This window comes from Papaver somniferum, chromosome 2, assembly GCF_003573695.1.
Source record: "Papaver somniferum cultivar HN1 chromosome 2, ASM357369v1, whole genome shotgun sequence".
Taxonomy (NCBI): Eukaryota; Viridiplantae; Streptophyta; class Magnoliopsida; order Ranunculales; family Papaveraceae; genus Papaver; species Papaver somniferum.
This window is the reverse complement of record NC_039359.1, coordinates 191,452,693-191,479,212: the sequence shown is the minus strand read 5'-3', so window position 1 is coordinate 191,479,212 and position 26,520 is coordinate 191,452,693. Positions and strand designations below refer to the sequence as shown.

Sequence of the window (26,520 nt, the reverse complement as noted above, 5' to 3'; positions counted from 1 at the left end):
ATTCAAATTTGTTATCACAGAGTTGAGGTGCAAGATAAGGATAAGAAGATGAACCTTTTTATTGATTTTCAACCATCACCAAGGAAACCCGTTGCTTTAAAGCTTTAAAACTTTTTACCTGTACTGTTTTTAAAAGTGTACGCCTCACGCTTCGGAGCGTACGCTTCGCTTCAAATTTCAGCATTTCGCTTCGAAGCGGTCATGTGAAGCGGATCTTTCATGAAGCGTACGCTTCACGCTTCAGGGCATATGCTTCGCTTCAAATTTCAGCATTTCGTTCCGAAACGGTCATGTGAAGCGCATCTTTCATGAAGCTTTAAAAATTTTGCCTAATTTTTAAAGCTTTTAAAAGAAAAGTATGAATGTTTTCAGGGGAATTGAATGCCCCACCTCCCACTCGTCTGGAGTAGGTTGAACTGGTGTACACACACTTTGTTTTTAATAAAAATTACTTATATAAAATTTATATAGATATTATCTTCCTAATAAATTTATAATTACTAGTTACAACTAATTTATTTATAAGAAAACATCCGCTTCAAACATCAACCATGAAGTGACGCTTCACGCTTTCAATACCTTGGTCCAGTCCCTAGATGAAAGTGTTATTGTAAAAATCGATTAGATCCTGCAATTATTCCAAGAACAAACAAACATCGGCCGCAAGAAGAAACACTAAAGATATGATCTTTTCTGGAACACCTTGTGGAAATAATATAGTTAGTTTACGAACTTTCTTTTAACTTAAATTTTTGGATTCATGAGTTAGTCTTGTCAGTAGCAGAGTTAAAATTTTGGTCTCCCTGTAGAATCAATTGTTTACGTCAACAGTGTATTTGAGCTCCTCTTAGGGATATTTTAACACAAATCTTAAAACATAATTGACTAAATATAATGAAACAAACTAAATGGGAACAGTTTGTATGAATACCTCCTTGTCAACGATAACCATATCCATACTGGTAACTTCGTTGGTGGACATAAAGTCCAATTCTTCCCATTTTCTAGTCATTCAAACTCTGACGGCTTTTGACTTTTCTTATTCTAGTGATCGCAAGCACTTGAAATCCTATTGTGTGGCCGAGAAGCCTACCTTTGGTGGGTTGAATTTGACCTGCGATGCCATTTTGATGTGGATTTACGAATATACGCCAATAAAAACACATTCAGTACTTACACAATCACAATACAAAAGTAACATTAAGTAAAGCAAATCCAGTTTAAAACAAACATCCAAAGTGAGAAGTTGGATTTCGGCTGAAATCAATTAGGAATCCTGGCCACATAAATTTCATTAGAAACAAACATAATTGCTAACCAAAGCAACCTGAAATAATCAACATGAGGTGAACAAAAATATAACTTTACCATGTTCAGAACATCATTTCTGTAACTTCTGTTGCATAGCTAATGTCCGGTATTTGTTTAACCAAATCAAAAAACTAAAAACACAGCAAAAGGGGGAAATTGTCCATCAAACCCAATTAATCAAACACTATCAGATTAAGCCAACAAAAATTTAAGGATTACTGGTAATTAGCTATATGAAGCAAACACTATCATCTTAAGCTAATTAAAAAAATTATTAAAAAAAAACAATAGGGTTGAATGATAAATTAGAACTCCCACATCAACAAAACTCGAATCATGCAAAGCAGAAATTCTCAAATTCTTTTGGGGAAAGACTGAATATGCAGAGAGGAAGAACTTACGTGTTGCGGGGGTTGAATTGACACTCCATCCGAAGTCTGAACAGGATCAGACAATTTGTAGAGAAAAATCAATTGAAAGCTGACGCTTTTTTTTAAGGGTTTAATTTCCAATCGGTAAGATGAATATGAGAAGTCCATGGAGCATGAATTTCTTCCCTAACTGTTAGAAGAGAAATCTTGAAATTGAAGAGCTGGATTTCACCGTTATAGATTGGAAGAGTAAGGGTGGGAAAAACTAGGAGGAAAAGACGTGCATGAAAAGTGATGTATTTATGACGCTAACGTGGAACGGGAAGGTGGATGACAGTTTGATCAAATCTAGAAAACTACACTGGGAGGGGAAAAAAGATCACGACCACTAGTTAGGAAAAACAAATGTATTCTAGCCGTTGGGTGAAACAAAAAGCCCTCCTGTCTTGTGAGCATAAATTATCGGCTGATAATCCATTATAATAATGGTTACCAAACAGTCCCATATATTAGCAATTACACATAAGGTTAACAACATGCAGTGGTAAATTACATTTTGTGTAAAGGATATTATTGATTAAAACATTATTTAACGAAGAGTTTGATTATTTTTTCCAATGAAGAGTTTGTATGGATGGAAGGTGCGTCCCACATGTATCTAGACTAGTTCCTAGTGGAAAAAAAAGGATATCTTATTCTTATTGGTGCGGACGGGAGAGACAACCAAGTTGGAGACAGAGCAGCGGCGGAACCAAATATTACCAAGGAAGAAGCTAGAAAAAGTTATATAAATATATAGATTTTAATGGACTAAATATAAAGAATTAGATGGCCTAAGAGCGTCCACAGTGGGAGAGTAAACCCAAATATTTGGTCTTTTGAACAGACGTAGTGGAACGTACTATCGATCAAATTTTGATCAACGACTAAAACCCAGAGTATATTTGGTCTGGGACCAAGACTAAACCCAAATATAGTCGAGCGTTGGTATACTTCACGCCCGACCACCAGGCGGACATATAGTGCACGTCCCACATCAGGCGGACGTATATTCCACGCCCCACATCAGGCGTTGGTATAGTCTACGCTCCACATGGGGCGTACGTAAAGTCTACGCCCCATTTTTTTTTTTTTTTTTTTGTATGGGGCGGGCATTATACCCCCGCCCCATTCTTTGTTTTCAAAACCATTTTAGTGGGGCGGGCTTTATACCTCCGCCCCACTTCTTTCATTTTTTTTTATTTTTTTTTTTAGAATCTACCCATTCAGGCGTTGGTATAGTCTACGCCCCACACCAGGCGAACGTATAATGTACGTCTGACCAAATTTAGTCTTTTCACCGTAGTGTCACACACCATACTAAACCCAAAATTTGATCTTTTTTTTCCTCTTTGGTCTTTGATTATACTCGCACCACTGCAGTTGCTCTAAATAAATATAAGAGGTATTTTAATAGCTTTGGTGATTTTGAGAGGGGCTATAATCAGGATTAGTCAACCTTAGTTGCGCCCCTGGGACAGAGCACCCGGAGAGTGGCCCGTTAGTTACTGTGATTTGTAACTAGGTGTATGGATATTTTTCAAACAAATTGTCTTCTTATATGCTCATCTGTCACCGCATGGTGTAGTCCATGAGTTTGTAAACTTACTATGATTTATCTAGACATTTGTTTAATCTCAATAACTTGTATCTATATTTATATTTTTCTAACAGTAAAAGAAAGGTCTCTATATATACACACACACGGACGTACCATCGCTTCTAAATGATTTTGAATTATTTGTGACCATGTATTATCACAACTTAAACAACAAAAATTGCCTATATTTAGGATTAGTTGACAATTGTTCTTGTTCATAATTTCATTGAAGAAATTAATCCACAATTTTCTCATCCAATCTCGCATTAGTCTAAAAAAAGGCATTGTTTTTGGTGTATAAATACATTTTTCTATTCACACAGTACTTGTCACCCAGCCAAAAAAAGAGGAAAAAAGAAGAAAAAAATATTTAATAATTTTAAATAATTATTACCGTTTTTTCTCTTTTTTCTTCTAAATATTCAATCACAACAAATAAAATGGCAAAAAAAATGAATGTTGCAGTTTTGTTGATGTGTTTTATGGTTCTTGCTGTGGTGGTGCAGTTCACCCAAGCTCATGGTGATGATGGTCATGATCATTACAAAGTATGCTTCATGAAATGCTTTGATTTTTCGAAAACAAAGGGACTAGGAAATTCTCTCCTTGAAATCCAATGCGACCAAATGTGCAATGAATTTGAGAAATTCAGTAAGCTATCTTTTTAATTGACTTTTTTGCAATGACTTACTTACGTAATTTATAAATAATTTGACATTGTCGTCTTTTAAGTGTTATTTTTATGTTTGTTGTTTTTTTGCAGAGAAGCTCGACAATATCTTTAAACATTGAAGACTTAAAGAGTTGATCACATATTAATTTCGACATTTGATCCATCTATGGAAAATAAAATGAGCAACCTCTAAAATTTACAAAGGTGTGATGAGTGATGGAAAATACTTATTTGATCTGATCATCTCATGATAGCCTTCTTGTTGTGATGTTGTAAACGATTATGTGGATATATATGATGTAACCGTTTTCGATTATCAAAAAGAAATTTGTCTAATAATATATATTGTTTGTCCATGCTGCAATTTTTTTGTTGTATTAATTGTTTATAAAATATAGAGAGCAAGATATTTACACCACTAGATTATTATTCTTTTTTTTATGGAAAAGGTTAAAACCTCAAATTTTCATTAATATGAAATTGCTTACAATAGCATCGATTACATGAAGCAGATTAAGATAAAAAGTGCAATGATTACATAATTCGAAACTTAAATAACCGAATAATGAAAAAATCATTAAATATCCATAATCTAACAAAGAATCTGATGTAATTTTAATGGTTTTTAGCCATTTTGTTTGATTAACAATGGTATCAAACCACTGTAGTTGATGTCCACCGTAGAACTTAGATGCTTCCATAGGATAGAAGTAATATGCACGAATTGCTTCGATCGACTTCAATATTTGTTGATCTTATCTCCAAAAGAACTGATCAATACATCGTTGAAATAGATCGTCATTGATAATGCGTTCGATGATAATGAAGCACCACCAAAATATGCCTATAAGGCTATTAGAAACCACTGGAACTGTAATGGAAATCAGAATAGCAATAATATGCCATTCTCTTTTATTTATATATATATACAAATCCTAAAACTATTCTGCCAAAGAATCCTAACAAAGAATCAAAATCTCGGCAGAAAACTTAATTTGGATAGGGAAGAAAGACAAGTCTATGAAATAATGAATTTTGTTTTAAGGAGATGGACGGTTGATGAAGATAACCGAATGAAAAGAGAGAAGAAGAAGGGAGAAGAGAATCGCAGAGCGAGTAAGGTTGGTCCCCGATTCACTAGATTATTATTCAACATACGTTTGGAAGTATGCGAAAAGCTGATCTTATTCATTTATTCACATATACACACACGGTACCGATACATATAGTCCCGTTTATACATACGCAAAACTAGCTCAAAACTCAACCATACATAACAAGATTATTACTGAAAACTAGGTACTTCGGTTATTCTCGGCTCGATCAACTTTATTTTTTAAAACCCAACAAAATCCAAAATAGATAAGCCATGGCTTCCTCTTTGTTGTTGGCGTTGGTTAGGTCCTGGTAAGAAGAATGATTCCCTCTGTTTGTTGAGTATCTCTTGCACTTCACTTGATGGTACATTGAACCCAAGCTCCATCGCGACCTTTTCCATCTGGTTGATTACACTTTCCCTCCCTGTTATTAAAAAAAAAAAGACAAACAAATTTCTCACTGGTGAATTAAATGGTTAACTTGTTAACACTAACAATAAATTATTAGGATATAATTTGTGTGTACCTGCAAGGAAGTTTCTTTGGTTTCCTTGAGCATTAATTTCAAATGCAACAATCTGCAAATTTTGATTTTGAGATGCAACAATAGCTACTGGATGACCTGCTGGGACAATAAAAACTGAGCGTGGAGATAATCTTGCGCTAACTTTCTCATAATGAACTCCTTGTCCTTGTTCTCTTTCTTCTTCAAATTCTTGTCGTCCTCTCTGTTGTCGTTGGCTTTGTTTTGATAGATGTGGGCATGCCATTTCAAACCTGCCATTGCCTTCTACGACTAAGAGCACCTTCGTGGACCTAGTATTATAGTAAGGCCCCAACATTCCTCCCTGTAATTTTGTAAAGGGTAAAGGTTGATACATCGTAAAAGTTTATAACTACAAAAATCATTTCTTGAAATATTAGTAGAAACTGCTTCATACTTGGGAGATGTTGGTGAAGGAAACACCAAGATCAAGATCTTGGAGTTGTTTGTAGTCGTTACCATCAACTTCGTATAATTGACCATAGCTGTTTGAGTAAGTGGCACGTTTGTTCAGTATGTTGAATGGTCCACTGCTTGACTGACCACCTCTTTTAGGCCAAAAATGACCTTCCTCGGATGAAGATGAAGCGTGTCGGCTTAATTCTCTTACTTGTTCCTGAGAAGCTCGAATGATCACCCCTTGTGTCTGTTGTCCAAATAATCGGTCTAATCTTTCTCTCGGTGTCTTGAATAATGCAAAAAAAAAATTGAGTTTAGATATTAATATTTATTCTTTAGTTAAAAAGAAAATTAAGATGATTATATTACATTGAAAGCAGACTCAAGTATGTCATTGCTAAAGACCCTGTAGAAAGACTCGGGTTCGTGATCACCGGAACTGAAGAACTCCTGTCGAAATAAATAACAAGATCAGTTACAAGAAATCATGCATAGCTAAAAGGTTACTGGATACGAGTTTATAGACTTAAGAAATTTTACCCTGACTTGTCCTGGTGTAGAGACGGTTACTAAAATCTTTCCAATTTGAAGTGTCTCACTGTTGTCTCTATTGATCATGTACACCAATGAACCTACAGGAACTCTAAGAACATCTCCTTGTTTAAGATTGTATGATTCCCTATTTTTTTGTCTCACCAGGCTAATTGTTCCTCTGCCTGTAATTACAAATCATTGAAAGTCAAACTCAACATTGAGTTAATATTAATTATTGCAATTAATTATTAAATTGGTTAAGTTTGTAAGCCAACGTACCTTTCACAACAAAGAGAACGGCATCAGCATCCCAGTGGCTAGGGATTACGAAAGTGTTTGGGTTTGCTTGGAATATTGCTAATCGATAGTTCTCAATCCCTCGAAGAAGGTTTGATTGCTCTGTAAATTTTGGAAGAACCCTAATGTAACCTTCTTGAGTGCTATAACGGTCAATAAAGCTCTGTTCATCATAGAAGTAAGGGTTGTTGCCATGTTGTACATCACGTTGTCCTTTCTCCTGTTGTCTACGTCTCTCCTCACAACGTTGTTCACATTGTTGTTGTTGCTGACCTGGTTGTTGTTGTTGGCAACAACGTTGGCATTGTTGATACTCCCTTTGTGGAGATTCTTCATCACGTTGTTGCTCTCTTTCCTGTTGTCTACGTCTTTCCTCGCAGCGTTGTTCACATTGTTGTTGTTGGCCTGGTTGTTGTTGACACCTACGTTGGCACTGTTGGTACTCCCTTTGTGGGTCTTGGTCATCTCTTTGTTGCTCTCTTTCCTGTTGCCTGCGTCTTTCTTCACAGCGTTGCTCACATTGCTGTTGTTGGCCTGGTTGTTGTTGTTGGCAACGACGTTGGCATTGTTGGTACTCCTTTTGTGGAGATTGTTCGTCGCGTTGTTGCTCTCTTTCCCGTTGTCTGCGTCTTTCTTCACAACGTTGTTCACATTGATGCTGCGCTTGACCTGGTTGTTGTTGTTGACAGCGGCGTTGGCATTGTTGGTACTCCCTTTGTGGAGATTGTTCATCGCGTTGTTGCTCTCTTTCTTGTTGTCTGCGTCTTTCCTCACAGCGTTGTTCACATTGTTGTTGTTGACCTGGTTGTTGTTGTTGGCAACGACGCTGGCATTGTTGGTATTCCCTCTGTGGAGATTGTTCGTCGCGTTGTTGCTCTCTTTCCTGTTGTCTGCGTCTTTCTTCACAACGTTGTTCACATTGTTGTTGTTGTTGACCTGGTTGTTGTTGGCAACGCCGCTGGCATTGTTGGTATTCCCTCTGTGGAGATTGTTCATCGCGTTGTTGCTCTCTTTCCTGTTGTCTGCGTCTTTCCTCACAACGTTGTTCACATTGTTGTTGTTTCCCTGGTTGTTGTTGGCACCTATGTTGGCACTGTTGGTACTCTCTTTGTGGGTCTTGCTCATCTCGTTGCTGCTCTCTTTCTTGTTCTCTACGTCTCTGCTCACAACGCTGCTGACACTGTTGTTGTTGGCTCCTCTCTTGTTGTTGGCAGGTACGCTGACATTGTAGGTATTCTTGTTGAGGGTCGCGAGTGTTCTCATCACGTCCTTGCTCCCTTTGTCGCTCTTCAAACCTCTCTTGACATTGTTGCTCACACTGTTGTTGTCTGAATCGTTGCTGACGAGCACACAACTGCCTGCATTGTTCAAGCTCTTGCTGTGGATCTCTCTGACCAAGACATGAAGCAGCAGACAAAAGAAAAAACGATAAGAGAAAAACTAGCAAAGAAAGTTTTGCTTTGAACGCCATTGTTTTTTAAACCTCAAGAGAAAGATGGTTCGATGGATGGATTTGATATGAGCAAAATCGTACTGAATTTATAGATGGAAAGCATGTAACCAATTTCAACATCTGGCTCATTAAGCTTTCATGTACTGACTAGTAGGTACGTGAGGTGTCTGCCTAAAATGGACGCGTCGCCGCACCCAGTCTGATACTTCACGTGTCACCGTTAGGTAATAAGAAAACAATGACGAGCACGGCTAATAGATAAGTTTGTGGCGACACGACAATTCCGAGGCTGATGCCGTCAATAAGGACGGATAAGACCATCTTTCTGAGATTCGTCGCGTAGTCACTGGAAACCGATAAGCACTTATTACAATGTATTCTCTTGATTTTGTCCCTACATGGAACCGAATCTATGGACCATCTGATCTTTCTTTTTACAAGTTACAATGACGGTTCTTGACACAGGTAATCTAAGTCCCTCAAAGTTTATCCTTGAAAGAAGATAAATATGGAAGGAAAGAAACAAGTTTTTGTTGTTTTTGATGGGTTAAATCCGTACCACGTACACGAAACGTCATCTCTCCAAGATACGACAACATTTCAAGGTACGGACTCGGCTAAAATTCGACACGTTAAATGTACACTTGTCTATGTGCATGAATTCGCGGCATGCCAAGTGTTAATATCAATCTAATCTCTAAATGAATTCAGCAGTTTTATCCTCACTATAAGTACATGACGTAGAGCAAACTTTGATAGTCACCTCACACCCATCGAAAGAAAAAGAAAAACTTATCAAACCAACCATGATTAAAACTAAGCTCACTTTACTTGTTTTCCTCGTCTCTCTCTGATCTTTCTCGTCTCAACAAGTTTTTCTCTTGGTTATGAAAATGTAGATCCACTGAGAGAGTTTGAAGAATGTAGAGCACGTTGTGAGTTGCAAAGAGGAAGAACTCTAAGAGAACAACAACAATTATGTGAACAAAGATGTGAAGAAAAACTAAGAGAGACAAGGAAGAGATGAACTCAATACTCCCACTGATCCTCAACGAGAGTATCAACAATGTGAGAAGTGTGAGAAGTATGAGGGGACAACAACGACAATGTCACCAGCGCTGTGTGCAAAGACGCAGAGATATGGAGCGAGAAAGAGAAGAGCGGGAAAGAGAACAAAGAGATGAAACTAGTCCTAAGAAAGAATACGACCGATGCATTAGCCAGTGCGAACGACAGAGGGATGGAGGTGTACGACGTCTGCAAGACTGTGAGCGAAAATGTGAAGAGAGAAGAGAAGAACAAGAGAGACAAAGAGGACATAGTAATAGAGATTGGAGAGGTAGAAGAGAAGAACAAGAAGAGCAACAAGAAAACAACCCTTACCATTTCAGTGATCAACACTTCAGTACTCCAGTTAGGACTTCAGAAGGTCATGTTAGGTTACTCCAGAAATTCACAGAAAAATCTGAGTTACTAAGAGGTCTCGAAAATTATCGTGTTGCTTTCTTAGAAGCTAACCCAAATACCTTCATCGTTCCTAACCATCAGGATGCTGACACTCTTTTCTTCGTTGTTAGAGGTACGTTCTATTCTACTATATACTCCATTACATAAAAAGTTATTACGGTCTATTATGTATTAAGAATATCAATTTGAAATCATCACAACTGAATATACTAACTAATGGTTTTGGTTAATTAATTGTAGGGGTGGGGATCTATCACCATGGTGCGTCAAGAGGATAAGGAAACGCACAATCTTGAACGTGGAGATGTAATGAGGGTTCCAGCAGGAACTGTAGTGTATTTGATTAACAAAGACAACAATGAGAAGCTAATTCTTGCTAAGCTCCTTCAGACTGTTTTCACTCCTGGCCATGTTGGGGTATATGCACAGGCTTACTGCACTTTCATGTCTTGTTGATTAGAGATAAACTTGTTTTTTTATTATTCAATTCGATGACATAATTGTCTCTTATGTTTGATTTTTGATTATTTGAATGTCAGGTGTTCTTTGGCCCTGGAGGTGTGGACCCCGAATCATATTACAGTAGCTTCAGCGATGAACTTCTCCATGCAGCCTTCAATGTAATATTCCATTTATTTGTATCATCGTTTTAATTTTCTAGTTGTTATTTTAAATTGTTTCATGCATGGTTCTGAAATATGAAAACAGACCAAGACGGAGAGGCTATAGAGGTTGTTTGGACAACAGAGGAGAGGAGCCATCGTGAAGGCATCTGAAGAACAGATTAGAGCTTTAAGCCCTCACAGCCGCTGGCCTTTTGGTAGCGAATCAAATGGACCTTATAACATTCTCCACCATCATCCAATGCACGCTAACAACTACGGACAGCTATATCAAGTTACCTGTAACCAATACGGACAGTTGGAAAATTTCGACGTCGCCCTCACCGCCCTCACTTTCGCCAACATTACAAGTGTAAGTTTTTCATTAATTGTTGGTTCGGAATACTTTTTGTAGCTAAAATATTCAAACCATTAATTGCTGATTCCTAAATTAAATTTTCATTTAGGGAGGAATGGCTGGTCCATACTACAACTCTAGGGCAACAAAGATTGCTGTGGTGGTCGAAGGCAACGGATACTTTGAGATGGCATGTCCTCACTTGTCTTCATCTCCTCCTGGTTCCACTGGAAGAAGCAGTGGAAGGTATCAGAAAGTGAGGGCAAAATTGTCACGAGGTGATGTGATCGTCGCTCCAGCTGGACACCCAATTGCGGCCGTTGCTTCGGGGGATGAAAATCTACAGATATTATGCTTCAAGATCAATGCAAGGAACAATGAGAAGGTTCTACTTGCAGGACGGAACAATGTCTTCAACCAGATCGAGAGACGAGCCAAAGAAATGGCTTTCAATATACCAGCAAGAGAAGTGGAGGAGATTTTGAATAACCAAGAGGAGACTTTTTTCTTCCCTGGTCCAAACAAACGTCAGGAACAGGGTCGCGCTGTCGCATGAAAACCAAGACTGGAGAGATTATTACTTAAAAAGAGGCTACACTTCAGTAGAGAGAGAAGCGTGTAATTACTTAAGAAGCTAACTAGGGGCACTGTTTGGGTTTTAGTAAAGCTTTCATGAGAGTTGTCCGTGGGTATCGACCACAATGTAGATTGCTGTAAATTAACCTCTGCTATGAATAAAAGAGTTTGCTCTTGGCTTCTTTCCTACTTGTACCTGATTGCTAAGGAAGGAAATCCATTTGGAGTCGGTTTTTCAGATGGTTAAGAGAACCAGGTGTACCTATGCTTAGTAGATTCAAACGAACTTGAAAAGAAACAGAAAACCTTTCTTCTAAGCCGCCACACTACTAACAAACTTGAAATAGGGTACAATAAGTTACTCGCAGAAGAAATTTTGACAGAATAAACTCGCAGAACCAAAAACACAACATATATGCAGCATTAATATGTGCATAACGGACATGTTAGGCTCATCCATAAAACCCCAAAACAGCCAACATTGAAAAAACCCTAATTGCCCTGATGTAGTAAGAATAAACATGTTAGAAAAAACGAAATGAACAAGGCAAGCTATGTACACATTTCCTCTCAAAGCTGGGGCTTATAAGTTTAATCTAATAACCAGATCTCCCCATCCTCATTATCATTATCTTCCTCTTTTTGTTTGCACGATGTTTAGCATTAACTCTCAACTTTCTTTTTGCATTTCGCATTGGATTTACAACAGCCATAACCTTTTCTATATTCTTCCTCTTGTCCCTCTTCGCCTTGAGGTTCTTCCTTATCTCATTGCACACTCGCACAAAACTGTCATCACCTATTACGTCTTTAATTTTTTTAAGAACGTCTGCAGCCATTTGCTTGAGATCATCTGGAGAAACAAAGGTAACGACCCAAAAGGTATCAAGGTCCATGAACCATAAACAATAGAAGCCAAGCATGTCATTTTCAGAACCACATGTCCTGTTTAAGAGTATACAAGGTGCTGGATGACGGTAACTTGTGGTGAACAAAGTCAACATATTAGTTAATTAGTTAAAAGAAATGCTTTGGCTCATTGTGGTGTACATGTTTCAGTAACAAAAGACTACACACCTAATCATCTGCAGTCAAAGCACATGTTTCAGTAAGTTTTAGCTGTACATGTTCTCACCAATTCCCGCATACCCAACAATGCTCAAGGGAAAAACATATCTGGAAATGATTCATCGAGGAATCAAAAGAATCCCAAAGAGGACGAGATGTCCGCTTTCACATTTAATTAAGTTCAAACCAGTTATTGAATACCAATAACTAACATGCTAATATTATGAACTAGAAAAATCTCAAATATATCTTACCCGTGATGACTCTCCCAGCAAATCCTTCTGAGACTTTATACAACGGTAGCAGCATGTCATAGGCATGTTGTTGGCAACCTTCTTTTCCGATTTCTATTGAAATCATACTAAAGCTGTTGAAGACAATCTTCATCTGCATCAATAATAGGAAACAACACAAGATAATGAGCATAAAGAAGGAATACAAACATGACAATGTCGTGATTGAAGTGGCAATGTCAAACATGCCTGCATATCATCCATTTGAAGAGCGACTTTCCCGATTTTCTTAAGCAGCGGTGAGACGAGTATTGACTGGAGACGGTTTCCATCAACTTGTTCAACTGAGTTCATGGCAGCATCAGCTTGTTCCACTGCATCCGTCGCAACATCAGCTCGCTCTACTGAACCAACTTGGTCAACTGGATCCACCACATCGGACGTAAGAAGCCCAAGTAACATCCTCCCCTTTCTTGATCCAAGCAGGTGGAAAGCCTTGAGAAAATGGCTTTGCTCATTCAATTCGAGGGTAGACCAGAATTCCTGCAAATGCAAGGATTCACTTTGACCAGCCAACTTGTGCACGCCAGATATAGCAAACACAAGAATTTGAGTGAGAACTTTGGCCTCTTTATCATCTATAAGTGGTGCTTTAAGCTGGCAACAGAGTGAAACCGCTACTGCAAAAAGTCTATTCGGCTTCATAATTAACAAACTTCCTACTTCCAACTTCTGAGATTTCTCCCTCTCAGATGCTGACGCAAAATATGAAGCTACGAGACGATTTGATACGTTGCGTATCCACATGTGGGGATATAACAGGAGCTCACAAATTGCTTCCCAAATATCCTGGTAAAAATCAAAGCTAAGATGAATTAACTGCACATTCACTGTCTGATGAGAAGTGTGGAAATCTGAAGCATTACAGAGTTAGCTTGTAACGGGAACAAATCAACATACCTCAAAATCCTTTTCCCAGTACAGTTCTGGGAATTCGCGTAGAATCTTCTCCAGCATAATCATCGAGTAGTAAGTCTGTTTCCAGTACGGCGTCCTAGATTCTTCATTAGTCGTATCTGGCTGTTTTGTGCCGTCAAGGGCATACTTCATGATTTTCTTGTGCACTGGCAAGACAATTTTGACATGACTCTGGAACCGTTTCTTCAGGACTTCAACTAGTAACCCTAGGGTCTGTAGACACATAAGATAAAAGCACTTAGGGAAAGAAAAGATCTGTCTCGGAGCAACATTCTTTTACTGAAAGATCCAAAAGTATCACAAATATCAAATAGTTCAGCCAAAACAGAATTACTGCTTGTGTTTCTTCACTTTAATGGATATTGAGTTGATGGATATCGAGTTGCTTAAACTGGTAAATTCAGGTTACAATGATTTTTTTTTTATACCTGTGCTGCAACGCTCCACAACATCTGGTTGTCACTCACATACCACGAGACACTGGATTCCAAAATGGGAACAAGTGATTTTTGGCTGGTACATTCAATCAAACGCTTTAGCACAGTACCGATCATGGACCGAACTTTACTATCTGTATCATTAGCAAGACAGGCCACCAGCTTTACAAAAAAAGCATACGACTCTGCGTCCAAAATACTTTTCGGGAATTTGGTGATTATGACATGTAACATTTCAAGCACAGCTTCTCTACCACTCGCATGCTCGTAACTGCAAATTACAGAAGTATCACAAGATGAACTCAAGATGTTTCAGTAAGCTAATATATAAAAAACCAGTCACGTACAAATCCTTACCTCAGATTTTCAAGCAAGAAGTTCATGTGTTGTTGCAAACGTTTGGTGGAAAGACGATAGTTAAGCAAGAATTGCATGAGAATCTGGCTACACTTCTTACGAATAGGATCACTTTGACTTGTTACCATCAGATTTGAAACTCGTGTTGCAATATCATAGATTTCATGGACAACCAGAGTTCGGCTAACAATGGCTTTCAGAACTGAAAGGGCGGTAAAGGAAGGATTCTTCTCAAGATCAATAAAAAGGGGAAACTGGATAAGCATATGCAATTGATCATCGGATAAGGTGATCCTAGTGCTTCGGAGAAGTACTGTTAGCAAGCTTAGACAAGATTCCATAAGAGGGCTGTTACTAGGTCCTGACTTTTGGGCAATATCCAATAGTAAAGACTTGATTTTATCAGCCTGAGATTCTAGTGTTGGCAAAGGTAATCTCACCAATGGAGTAAGGCATCTAAGAGCTGAAGATAATATCGCTTCGTACTTGGACGCAAGGCAGTTACCTAATAGCTCAACAAAAGGATCTAACATGGATAATAATTGCACATCTTTGACACCCAACTTCATTTTCTTCAGGCGGTTGTGCAGTAACCCAAGAGCAAACCCCGTAATAACATGAGAACTTTGTGATCCGTAGCTAACAAGATGAGAGGAAGCATCCTTTTTGTTGGATAATGCTTTGCTCGAAATCTTACTGGGTTTCGTTAGTAACAAATCTTTACCTTTGGGAGCTTCTTCCGTCATCCCATCCTTGATGAGTCCATAAACAAAGGTGAACAGATCTTTCTGATCAACAGAAGTGTTACATTCTATACCAGTAGCTATCTGCTTCAACATTGTTTCTAGTTTTCCTTTCTTTCTTGGTGTGAGATACTTCTGTAGATGAGCTTTAACAGGAGAAAGCAACTTCATTGCATTGGATTCGTTAAACGTAACATTTCGTGCTATGAGTTCTAGTGTTTCAAATGATTTTCTTTTTCTGGTTTCTTTCATTTTAGATGCAATCTTTTCTACATCTTTTTCCTCAGCAACTTCACCAAGAATATCATTCTCGACTACCGATAGAAGCTCCTCCAAACAGTAATCCAGCTTCCCGGCAACAGAATTTGAAACAGCCTTACACAGTATGAAATTGAGAGTGTATCCCAACACATGCATCTCGTACCCTCGCTTCAAGGCGCCTCGCATAACTTTAACCAAGAACTGCAAGTATTCAATCCCTAACTCCTTGGAACATGCAGCCAAAGCCAACCTAGCTTCATCTCGTATACTCTCAAGACGATTCTTTAAGAAGTTGGAAATGCGGTGAATGATGCTTGGAAGTTGTGATTCCATGGTATCTAGTGGGAGTAACTTGAGTAATTTCAGAGCAGCAACATTTATGGTAACATCAACTCCCTCGGAGTCTACCAGTAATTTTTGAATCTTCGGGAGTACTTTCTTCTGAAGGCAGACTTGTATCTCCTTGGGGACACCAGTTGTAGTGCAAGACCGCGTTGTAGCATCAACATTCAAACCAATGATGGCAGGTGAAATTTCAGGGACATTATCTTTCAGATCTTGGCTCACAATTCCTGAAAAGTGAAAATGATCCATGACGGAACATATTAGCCGTAGTAAGATCTTGTGCTTGTCCGGTTTTAAGGTCATCTCTCGAAAACATCCAAGTAAGAACGAAAGGTATGACTCCCATTTCATGTGCCCAGATATTGCAGCAAGCGAGTCCACACATGCATCTCTGATATGTTCTCCTTTCCCAGGCTGTACATCATACATCATCTTGAAGAAGAGGGGGACAAATATTTTTTTTGTAATATCCTCTGAGAAGTTACCAGCAACAATAACTTTCCTAAAGCGTGACAACGCCTTCGCTCTCCGGTGTTTCTATGACAAGGGGAAAAAATCTGCATGAAGCTAAATGTATTGGGTGAAAAAAGAAAAAGAAACAAAGAAATGGCACAAGGATATCCCACCTGCAAGTGAAGGATGTTGTTGAAGAAATCCTTTTCTGCATCATCAACACTAGCTAGATTTCCAATTGACTTTAGGGACGGTAGCTCAGTAAGTTGCAATGTCATTTCTCGCAGCAACGCTATCCATTCCTAATATCACAAATAATTACCAAAACAATAATTGAGTTTTTCTATTAAATGATTAATGATTAAATTACTGAAACACCCAAGAGGAATTAGTACCCTTTGAATGGAAATTTCCCTGCTCATTGCTTCTCCCATATGCTTAAGAATGAAGTTCTTAATAATGGATTCTACATATTCTTTAGTCCAAGTCTCGGACGCTACCACGGGTTCAATCATTTCTTCACAATCCATTGGATCAGAACCCAAAACTTCGGAGGAGAACTGTATAAACGACAACAAAAGCCTGTACGCACTTTGCCTAATAATCAATTCCTCAGATGACAAATCATGCACAGCGTGTGACAGGATAACTAATGTGTGGTCTTTCCTTAATCTATAGAAGAACCCTGAGTTGACACTTTCATAAGCATTAATTCTTGTGTCATAATCAAGCTCGTCCATTTCAGACATAGACATTGCATTCAAATCATGGACAAATTTTGCCTGCAGGTGAAACAAAATGTTCGTTATACTAAGAACTTGGAAAACAAAAACAAAAGAAGAGCACGAAAGTCTACAAGGAATATGGATTTATTACCAGGAAGACTACAGATGGATCCTGTAGTGCCAAACCATTCAAAATATCACAAATGGACAATCTTGTATCCACTCCGGCAGATAAAAGTAGTGGAGCAACAGCTTTCAATATTTTGTCAGTAATTATACCTCCCAATTTGGGTAAGACCCCTTTAATGACTTTCAAGACTTCTAAGCATTCATCTAAAAAATAAAAAGAGCAGTAACTTCATTAGATTCAAGAGAGTGACAATAACAACTATCAGAAATGAAAAATCATCAATGACTCTAACCAGAGTGTTTAGGATTATTTCCCAAGAATGGCAGCAAAATCTCGACAAATTGTTTTGCCCCTGATGGTTCCACGATATATGCTGATAACAATTTGAAAATTCTAAGCTCTGCTTTCCCTGCGCTTTTGATATAATTCCTAGTAAAATCAAAATCAAAATTCACATTACTGACAGATAGAATAAAGAAAGATATTATAATGGTATTTAGAGGAGATGATGCTTGTCTAACAACGCAAGATCAATAAATGAACCAGCTTCATATTTTGGTATTACTATCGCAAAGAAGAGATCCAGGGGTTTTACTTGTTCAGCCCGAACTTCTAAAATCAATTGATACTGCAAAATGTTGATTCCGGCAATCTAATTGATCTAACCATATAAGTCATATCCCAGCAATATAAGCTTTTAATAGGAAAGAAAAAAATTAAGCAAACATATCACTAGAACTAGGAGTGGATATGCAAATGCTTCAACTAACCATAAAGTTTAAACCAAAACATAAATCAGGCTAATGTTTGATTTGAGAATTCATGAAAACTACAATACGAGAGTAAATAAGTTGAATGAGCCCAGAGATGGGAAAGACAAACCTTTGTTTGCAATAAAATAGATCGTGTAAACTGTGGATGAGCGTGTTAAGATTAGGCAGTAAAATTGTTTTTACCGCAAGATCTCCATGGTTGCTTAAATCGTTGTCCAGATTCAAGAGATTCTCAATGAAGCTGAGAACAGAAGATATAATTGCACCTGACGCTGTCTTCACAGTGAGAACTGAAAATATAGAAGGAACGAGACTCTCCTCTCTATGCAAGAGCGAAACAAGTGTCTGACTTCTGCTCATTGCAAGAAAACAAGAAAAAAGTGAACTTGGCTTCTCACTACTAGATCCTTCTTGCTTGAAACAGTCGATTAAAGCCTTTACAGACACAAAGAACATCTCCCAGAATTCGCCGCCGAAGTCATGATCCTCATATTTACTAAGAACAGACGAAATTATCTTCAAGCATAAGGATCTCAAGTCCTTGTACTGCTTTGTACCTGTGGTTGTCTGCACCAAGCAAAGTTGTAATTGGATCATCAATATCTACAGTTTACTAAATCATCAAACCAGACAATCATAACACAACCAAAATATTACCGTCAACGAGTCTTCTCCACTTGCCTCATGTACTGAGACATCATCGCTAGCTAAGTTTTCGATTTGTGTAGCTTCACTGTTTTTAGCGCCATCAAGCCTATACGTGCAAGCTTCCATTATCCGGGCAACAAAACTCATCAACAGATTAAGAAATGGTTTCAGGTGAAATTCATCAAAAGATTTGAATATATCTTCAATCACGTGTAGGAACCCATATCTCTTCTTCCAAGAAATTTCTTCAATCTCGTCAACTGTGAGACCCTTCACAACATTCGATGCCTGAAATTCTTCAATAGAACTTCCACAAGATCTCCAAAACCAATCACTTGACATGGGTAATAATGGCTTTATTAGTAAAGCAAAAAAAAGAGGAAGCTCGCCAACATCAAGTTGACCTAAAAAGCCAAGCACTGCCCTTCGATGATGTACACTTGCATGCTGGCAAAGAAAGCACATATTAAAATTTAAGAAGTATTCTAGATCTCACAATCTGCATTAACAAATCAACAAGATTAACCTACAAAATAATTAATCCTACAAGAGAATTCAAATGCAACTGATAAATCTTACCTTACGAGAGCCTAATGTTTTCAGTTTTCTAACTTTGGGTATCAGCAGCCTTACAGCAATTGGAATCAAATATTCTCTGTGTTGGTCTTGTATATGATGAGATTCCTTAGATAATGACCATGTCACAAGTTCTTCACGTAAGTTTTTTGAAGTAATCAAATTTTTCAGATGTTCAACATATGGGAGCAAGCAATCACATTTCCAATTTGCCAGGCATTCAAGCACAATCATTTGTATTTCAGCATCATTTTCATCAAGAAGCCTGACAAGCAAACAAACTATGAGTTAATCTTAGGAGCACCACATGTTTAGCAGACGGCACAAGGTAGATTTACAGAATTTCATTGGCGAAAGGACAAAATAATACAAACCTGATTATCAGAACCTCTTTCAGTTGTTGGCTTCGATATAAAGACTTAGAGTTTCTCATCAATTTCAACAAGTTTAACCATTCCTTAAGAACACCCCTCCAGGCTTTTCCTTTACAAGCATGAGACTTAAACGACCCCACACTGCATTCTCAACATGGAAGGCAATGTAAGAATAAATATAACCGGAACAAAAATGAAAAATCCTACGAAAAGAAAAATAATAGCAGGTACCTCAAAACATCACCATCATCATAGCCCAAAAACTTCAAGAAAAGAGGTACGAGTTGGCGAGACCGAGACTCTGCAATGACTTGAACTTTCTGTAATGACTGCAGCAGCAAAGACAAAATGGTTGTGCATGGGGTGACATCAGAATTGGGAGCAACAAATGAATGGAAGCACTCGACCAGATCTGCAACACAATTAGCTGCACAAATTATAACTGCTACAATAAGTAACAACTGTTTGACTAATAGTATGGTATATGATTTCGGCAGAAAGATGAACTCGTTTATAGATGAAACAATTAGCAGCTGATGAAAAATACGGAGAAAGTAATAATTAAATGTCACATAAAAAAGGACGTGAACATTCCCTCGAACGCTCAAAAAAACATGAGTCGGAAACACAATGGAAAGACTATCAAGACGATCTAAGAAATGTGTTTGTTGCATACCACTTGACGTGCTTGAGGATTCAACATTTACACTTTCAAGGTGATTGTCGGAGGTGAGAAATTTTTCTTGGCATTGTTCAAGATAACAAACAAATCTTTCCCATACAAGCAGCAAATGTTTCTCCATTAAAACTGTAAGGCACTGTACTGCTGGATCCCAGAGAAGCCCAAACCGCTTATGAAATACACCAATAATCCCATTCAAAAGTAGAGTTACATAAGCTTCAGGTACCCTTCCAGCAGAAATAGCCATTTGTATTTTGGAGATTAGCATAACGACATGCCTGCTGGTAGAAACTGATATAGAATCCTTCTCAATGGCGAGGAGGAGCTGAGTAACCTGATTCAGGAGAGAACGATACTCAAAACTAAGTAACTTATCAGCAATGTAAGCATTGGTTAAGTAATTTATCAGCAATGTAGGCATTGGATAACGGACTGAAAACTAAAGCACATACATTGTTGCAATCACTTTCTTCAGTGCCTGATTGAGAAAATTCAGTCTTCCACTTCTTCTCAGCAGGCTGGTCACTTGTATAAAATTGTTTGCCTAGCAGTTCATAATGAGATAAGATCCTCAGCGTTGATATACGTATCAACTTATCAGGTAGACATAAATTATCAGCAAATGCATTGACTGCATGCTCTCTCCTAATCTCTGGATGATAATGTGTATCCTCGCTCGAGTCTACTATACTCGAAAATCTATCATTCACATCAGTAATAAACCCAATTATTCAAGCTATACTATATGAGAAAAAAAAATGAACATTTGAAATCATTGAACTGAATAAGATGACAAATGTAATAATGTTATTAAATCTGATATGGTACACCATCTTACCCATTAGTGTGCTCAAGAAATTCAGCTACAGCAAACAAAACTTGGGGCGATGACTTAAATTTTTCTGCTATAGATACAATTTTTCTTGTTTCTGCAAGTTCTGCCTTTGCACATGGTCGCAGTCTAGTATAAGAAACTAGAGCAGCACCCACCAAACTTTGCCAATTGCTTTTAGATATACCTGCAATATGGTCTGAGAAAGACATGCTTAGCTTAAGTATCCTAAAGCGTCAAAAAGGAGAAAAATCTAACATGTCTTAAGAGATACTATATTAAAATAAAATAATTATCACATGTGAGATTTCTTAGACAATGATCAACTCGGTGACCTGATCAAGTTACTCTCTAAACCATAGCACATTATACGACAGAACAAAGATGACACCAGCAGCATCAGAAAACATATAATGTTTACCAGCATTAATTGTAAGAAGCCGATCAAGCGCATCTATCAAACCCATGACTAGTGATGGATTTCCTGTTAAACCAAAAACAGGATGGTAGCAGGTCACTGCTCCCCAGATAAGAGCCAACTTAGACTCATCCAAGCGCATTCTTGATGAATCCCCATGCGATATATCATTTATCATAGAAATCCAATCGCAAATATATTGCCGCAAGAAATTGCACAGCCTTGAAACCTCTTCTGGTTTTTTGACACCTTCCACTTTCTCGAAGTATGTCAGTAGCAAATAGATAACTTCCTCTGGCCCCAGTGATGATTGTGAGATTTCCTTCTGCTCCACTGACGATGGCAAGACAACCATTTCATTCAACGCACTGGAGAAGCAAATGAAGATTAAGACATGCATGCTCATAAATATAGTAGGAAGAAGTGCAAAGCACTAAGAATTCAACAGTACCTTAGTATATAATCTCCAAAGACATTTCGTATCTCATCCTTCTTGTGTAGTAGCTCTTCAATGAACTTCACCAAGCTTAAATTCCAAGGGAAAAATTAGAGATGTGGAGTTATTGATCTACTTAGTTGAATTTTAATGATAGTCAAAGAACTATTCAATCTAATCTACAGTGATGCTCGAGATTTATTTTAGTGAATACACTGACAGAGAACTTTTTCCACTGGAGCATACCTCTTGTTTCGCAGCTGAAATACAGAAGCCCATTTCCCTGCAATTCCTCTTATCACTGACTCATCACTAAAATTAAATCCATCAAGAAGACTCAGCATTAACTGCAGCACTCCATCAAAATCTTCAAAAGAGCAATTTTCTGCACTATCACTACCACGCAAAGGCATGATGATGACTTTCTCTATAAGCAACTCCACAAGGTCAAGCATCCGTTGGTAATCTATAACCAAAAAACAAATTGAAACAAGTTTGAGTGCTCTGTGAAGGAAAATGATACAACCAATGATGCAGACTACTCAACAATTTAGCACTCACCAGAAATTTTACCCCTAGGACTGAAACGAACAGTAGATGTAAGAATATGCAATAGGTGGCTAAGGAGCAGCAAGCTCCCATTACAAACGCAATCAGATATTTTTCTGATTAAGCAATTCCACATCTTTTTCAACTCCTGGGGTTGCAGTTCCTCACACGCTCTTCCAAGGGCAGTAGTCACAACTTCAACAACAGTATCCGAGCCTGCAAAAGAAGGTTGCATTTATCATAATGGTATTACCGAAGTTACATGAATGTTTTGATTCATGGGCATGTGTTACACTCTTCCACTAAGGTGTCAGAGGCCAAGGTTCACGTCCTACGGAGACCTCAAGGCACAGTGACCTTACGCCTTATATTGTATGTCCTATGATACATGATATATTCTTCACACGAAGGTAACCAATTTTGCTAAGAGTCAGAAATACTGCCTTGAGGCAAGCCTCTTGTCCAATCAAGCCACCTTGCCCTGAATACAGACCACTTAGAGATTTCCAAGGATAATATAGGAGATATCTAAAGATTATATCCAGTAGATGTGCTATACAATGAGGGGTCCCATTACAAGAATATCCTTGAACTATTTATAATACAAGCACACGTTAATATGGAATGATGCTTATTCAAAATGAAAATACCATATTATATTATATTATATAATAAATCTAACAGAATTTAGTGAAAATCAGCACCTACGAGTGGTCATTTTTACAAAAAAAAAACATGCTTACTTGGTAACTGAAACCATGAAAGAGATAGCAACTTGCCTTGCTCATCACCGATGCCAATGATGGAACCGTCAAGCAGAAATGGCAGAAATTCATTCTCGGTCCTTGAATGAAAACTTGAAGAAGTTCCTCTCATAACATGCCACAACAAAGCACTGACACCAGATTTTACCACATTTGATGGTTTCTTTACAACTTCCGCCGTGATCTTCTGAATACCTGATATAAGAATTATTCTGCTTAATCTAAAGAGACTATTGCACTATATACTAATGGAATACTGAGCAAAACATGCCAGAGACATGTATATCATCCCATAATAACAACAAATCATTTCTAGAAACTCCAGCATTTACAGTTTTGCCTATACATTATAGGGTATATGTTTCTGGAGCGTCCATTACTCGGATGCATCCAGGAGGTTGATTTTTCATTGAAGAAGGTTAAAGAAACGCTGACCAAATTTATTCACTGAAGTTTTAGGAAAAGAATTTTCGTTCAACATAAAAAATATTACTACCACTCTGGTACGTGATCTTCTCCTATATCGATTATTGGAATTGAAAAGAGCAGTGTGATGAAAAACTGCAATCCAACAATTAACCTCAATGTATAAACTTTCTTCTAGCACCTGCTAAACTGCCTTGACTACAATCTGAAGAATTTTGGCGTGGATTTTAGATGCATATAAATGGTCATTCTAGAGAACAGAAGTGCGTATGTTCTAAATCCACTTAATACCGAATTGACTGGTTGAGGAAAGATTGAAGTAAAAAAATATATGTTAGCAGTAGGGTTTCTGAGCGACAAAATATAAATGCTAAAGAAGCTAATGTTTATCCATCTGTAAAGTCTGACTTTCTTGTGTCCGTATTAGTATTTCCATGTGGTTACCAAAGAGAACAATACATTTTTTGTAAAACATAGCAGAAAGATGGCACCAATAGAATTACCTTTTTTAGCTTGCGCAACAGCTGAATTTCTCAGCAAATAAGAGACGCACTCCGCCATATGCTCTTGGACATAGTCCTTTGGATAGTATCTTAAACGTCTTGTGATCCTTCAGCATACGAGGAAGTTACTCTATAGGTGTTTCCTTTCTAAAATAATAAAGCATGACGATACAAAGAACTAGCAACATCACATAATCACAGAATCACAGTAGTTTTGATAAGCCTATATACAGATAACTCTACAAAAGTCACAGTCTGATATGTTCTCTTCACTGTTAAATATACAAGATCTCTACAGTGAAATCTGGATTGCCCAGAAGGGAGTATATTATCCAAGACAATATCCCTTTAGACTCTGCATTTTTTACTCCAATATTCAAAAACGGCACAAACATCACCAGATTGACTAAATTCCATCAATCCATTAGATTCAAGAATGGTAAACCTAAGCTTCAATTCATTTACTGCCAAGCTTCCCAAGCCTAATCAAAGTTAATCCAGGTCAACATGAAAACATGAGCATGCATAGTCCTTATAGCAGTCTAATATATACTGAATATGATTAGGAGTGTCAGGAGTCTAATCAATTGTAACCTCTCAGACATTTTCCACATTTCTCCTCCAAAGTCATAAAATGTCTAGTGTGGTCACAATTAAGAAAAAATCAGGGAAGGTATTAACTTACTTCAAAAGATGATTAATGTCTTGTATGAGATACTTCTGTAAGTTCACCATGATATTTGACCATGATATAAAAATCTGCAAACCAAGGATCCAGTAAAATTAGCTATATTTTAGCTGCACATTATTATTTGAGTATTTGGAAAACTAAAGGAAAGGTTGTGACTCAGAACCTCCTGAACCACTTCAGGTTCTCTGTCAGCTCCACTTTCAAGGAGGAGGAATAATGAATCAGCAACCCTTCGGAGAAAGCTGCATGAGGTTGAGAACAAAAAATAAGTTTAAGATGATACTGCATTGAAAAGGAAACTAACCAACAGCAAACTGCATTACAGGCACTTAATGAAAATGAACAAGGGTTAGTCCTTTAAGTTACATATGTAGTAGCTAATTGGTTGAGAAAACTTACGGAAAGAAATCTTTTTGGAGGTCACGAGAAAGAGCTGCAATCAACCTGTCACCAGAAAAACCATTAAGGGAAGTATGGCTTAAGAAGAAAAGAACGTAAACTAGAATTTCTGTAAATGACTGACTGATCTATTTTAGTTGCATGAAAGTCAACATACCCTTTGGCATTTTTGATTCAAAGAGAATGCTTGAAACATACCTTAATATTGGTTGAAGAGACAATCTAGCTTGAAGTTGTAATCTATTCAAAAGCTTAGTCAAAATCCCATCTTTCATTTCCAAAACTTGTGGTAACGTTTGTACCCATGGCATCATCTCCTCATAAAACGAAATAAAATCCTCTGCTGTATTCAATTCCTACAGAATATATTACACACAGACAGTTTAATTCTCACTACTAATAACTCTATCAAATAAAAAATTCTAAAGCTGTTTAGAATTAAAACATACCCTCCATTCAACGAGACAATCTTTAACATAAGTAGAACCTTCGGATGGTTCTGATTTCCTTGTATCATAACTTCTATAAACATCAATGTCTATTTCTTCCATTCTCTGTGCTAAACTCTTGAACTGAAGCATACAAAAACAACAACGAATATTAACTTATGATAGAAAACAAATAAAATCAAAAAAAAAAAGGATAAATTTTTAAGTTTGGGATACTTACAATGAAACGTTTACGGCTAGGGCCGGTATTGAGAGACTTTACCGCCATTGATTCTGCTGCTGTCGCCATGTTTAGAGTTTCTTTAGGTTTGAAGTAGAAAAAGATTTCTTTAACCTAAAGAGAAAGATGAAAATCAACTGTTTCTTAACTCTTTCTTGCTCTCTGACCGACCTAAAGAGAGAGAGAAGAGAGGCTGCTGAACTATGAAAATCGAAAATAAACCTTAAAAGAAGAGACGGAGGCTTAAGGGTTTAGCTGTAGGGTACTTCTCAGACTTCTTGTAACGAACCCGAAACTATACGGTTTAAACCCGGATACTGTCGGCTTCGGACCATCAGTGTTATCAGGCCAAGTCCTATGGGCGGGCTAAGGTTGTGGGACGATTGCGATAGAAAATTGTGGTTTCCCTTCTTTTTGAAGCCTATTATTGGGCGTCACATTTTTATAAAGAGGCTTCATCTAATAGGACAAAAACGGATCATCCATAAATAATTCCAAAAACCCCTTATCTAAAATAATTTTATAATGACCAAACAACCCTTAAGTGGCCAGTGCTAATAATCTAATTAACTAATAATTAGATTGATAAGATTTTTTATATAATTATTGATAAAAAATCATATTGTGATTTTGGTGGGAAGAAAAAGTTGAAAAAAAATGATAAACTTTGGAGATTTTTTTCTAGCTAAAATTCTAGATTTTAAATCACCAACCAATGTTCTTTTTATT

The 26,520-nt window shown here is 37.6% G+C and overlaps 2 protein-coding genes, 1 long non-coding RNA gene and 1 pseudogene across 4 annotated transcripts; 2 read left to right on the top strand and 2 right to left on the bottom strand.

The window, feature by feature from the left end:
• The first annotated feature begins 3,636 nt into the window (after nt 1-3,636).
• LOC113350069 lies at nt 3,637-4,358 on the top strand. Its single transcript, XR_003360587.1, has 2 exons — nt 3,637-3,972; nt 4,085-4,358. It is a non-coding gene; the product is annotated as an uncharacterized LOC113350069 (long non-coding RNA).
• Nucleotides 4,359-5,172: 814 nt separating this feature from the next.
• On the bottom strand, nt 5,173-8,336 carry LOC113352528 (vicilin-like antimicrobial peptides 2-2). Its single transcript, XM_026596339.1, has 6 exons — nt 6,848-8,336; nt 6,575-6,750; nt 6,404-6,484; nt 6,033-6,320; nt 5,618-5,939; nt 5,173-5,515 (listed from the first exon to the last, which is right to left on the bottom strand). Exons 1-6 carry the CDS (start codon nt 8,334-8,336, stop codon nt 5,331-5,333), a joined length of 2,541 nt encoding a protein of 846 aa, XP_026452124.1. The 3' UTR covers nt 5,173-5,330.
• Nucleotides 8,337-9,193: 857 nt separating this feature from the next.
• Nucleotides 9,194-11,383, top strand: LOC113354323 (annotated as a pseudogene).
• Nucleotides 11,384-11,667: 284 nt separating this feature from the next.
• LOC113350068 (U3 small nucleolar RNA-associated protein 20-like) lies at nt 11,668-26,003 on the bottom strand. 2 transcript variants are annotated; one of them, XM_026594146.1, is made up of 30 exons: nt 25,792-26,003; nt 25,572-25,694; nt 25,321-25,478; nt 25,123-25,167; nt 24,887-24,965; nt 24,718-24,791; nt 24,033-24,139; nt 23,119-23,298; nt 22,352-22,555; nt 22,037-22,256; nt 21,806-21,880; nt 21,358-21,722; nt 20,943-21,135; nt 20,557-20,803; nt 20,099-20,438; nt 19,654-19,834; nt 19,423-19,563; nt 19,052-19,313; nt 18,482-18,919; nt 17,934-18,391; nt 17,344-17,480; nt 17,073-17,254; nt 16,592-16,978; nt 16,370-16,498; nt 14,395-16,280; nt 14,029-14,308; nt 13,583-13,813; nt 12,872-13,471; nt 12,644-12,776; nt 11,668-12,174 (listed from the first exon to the last, which is right to left on the bottom strand). In XM_026594146.1, exons 1-30 carry the CDS (start codon nt 25,858-25,860, stop codon nt 11,918-11,920), a joined length of 8,181 nt encoding a protein of 2,726 aa, XP_026449931.1. In that variant the 5' UTR covers nt 25,861-26,003; the 3' UTR covers nt 11,668-11,917. The 2 variants fall into 2 exon arrangements, with proteins under 2 accessions (XP_026449931.1, XP_026449932.1); XM_026594147.1 differs by having other exon boundaries at nt 20,943-21,123.
• Between the last annotated feature and the right edge of the window lie 517 nt (nt 26,004-26,520).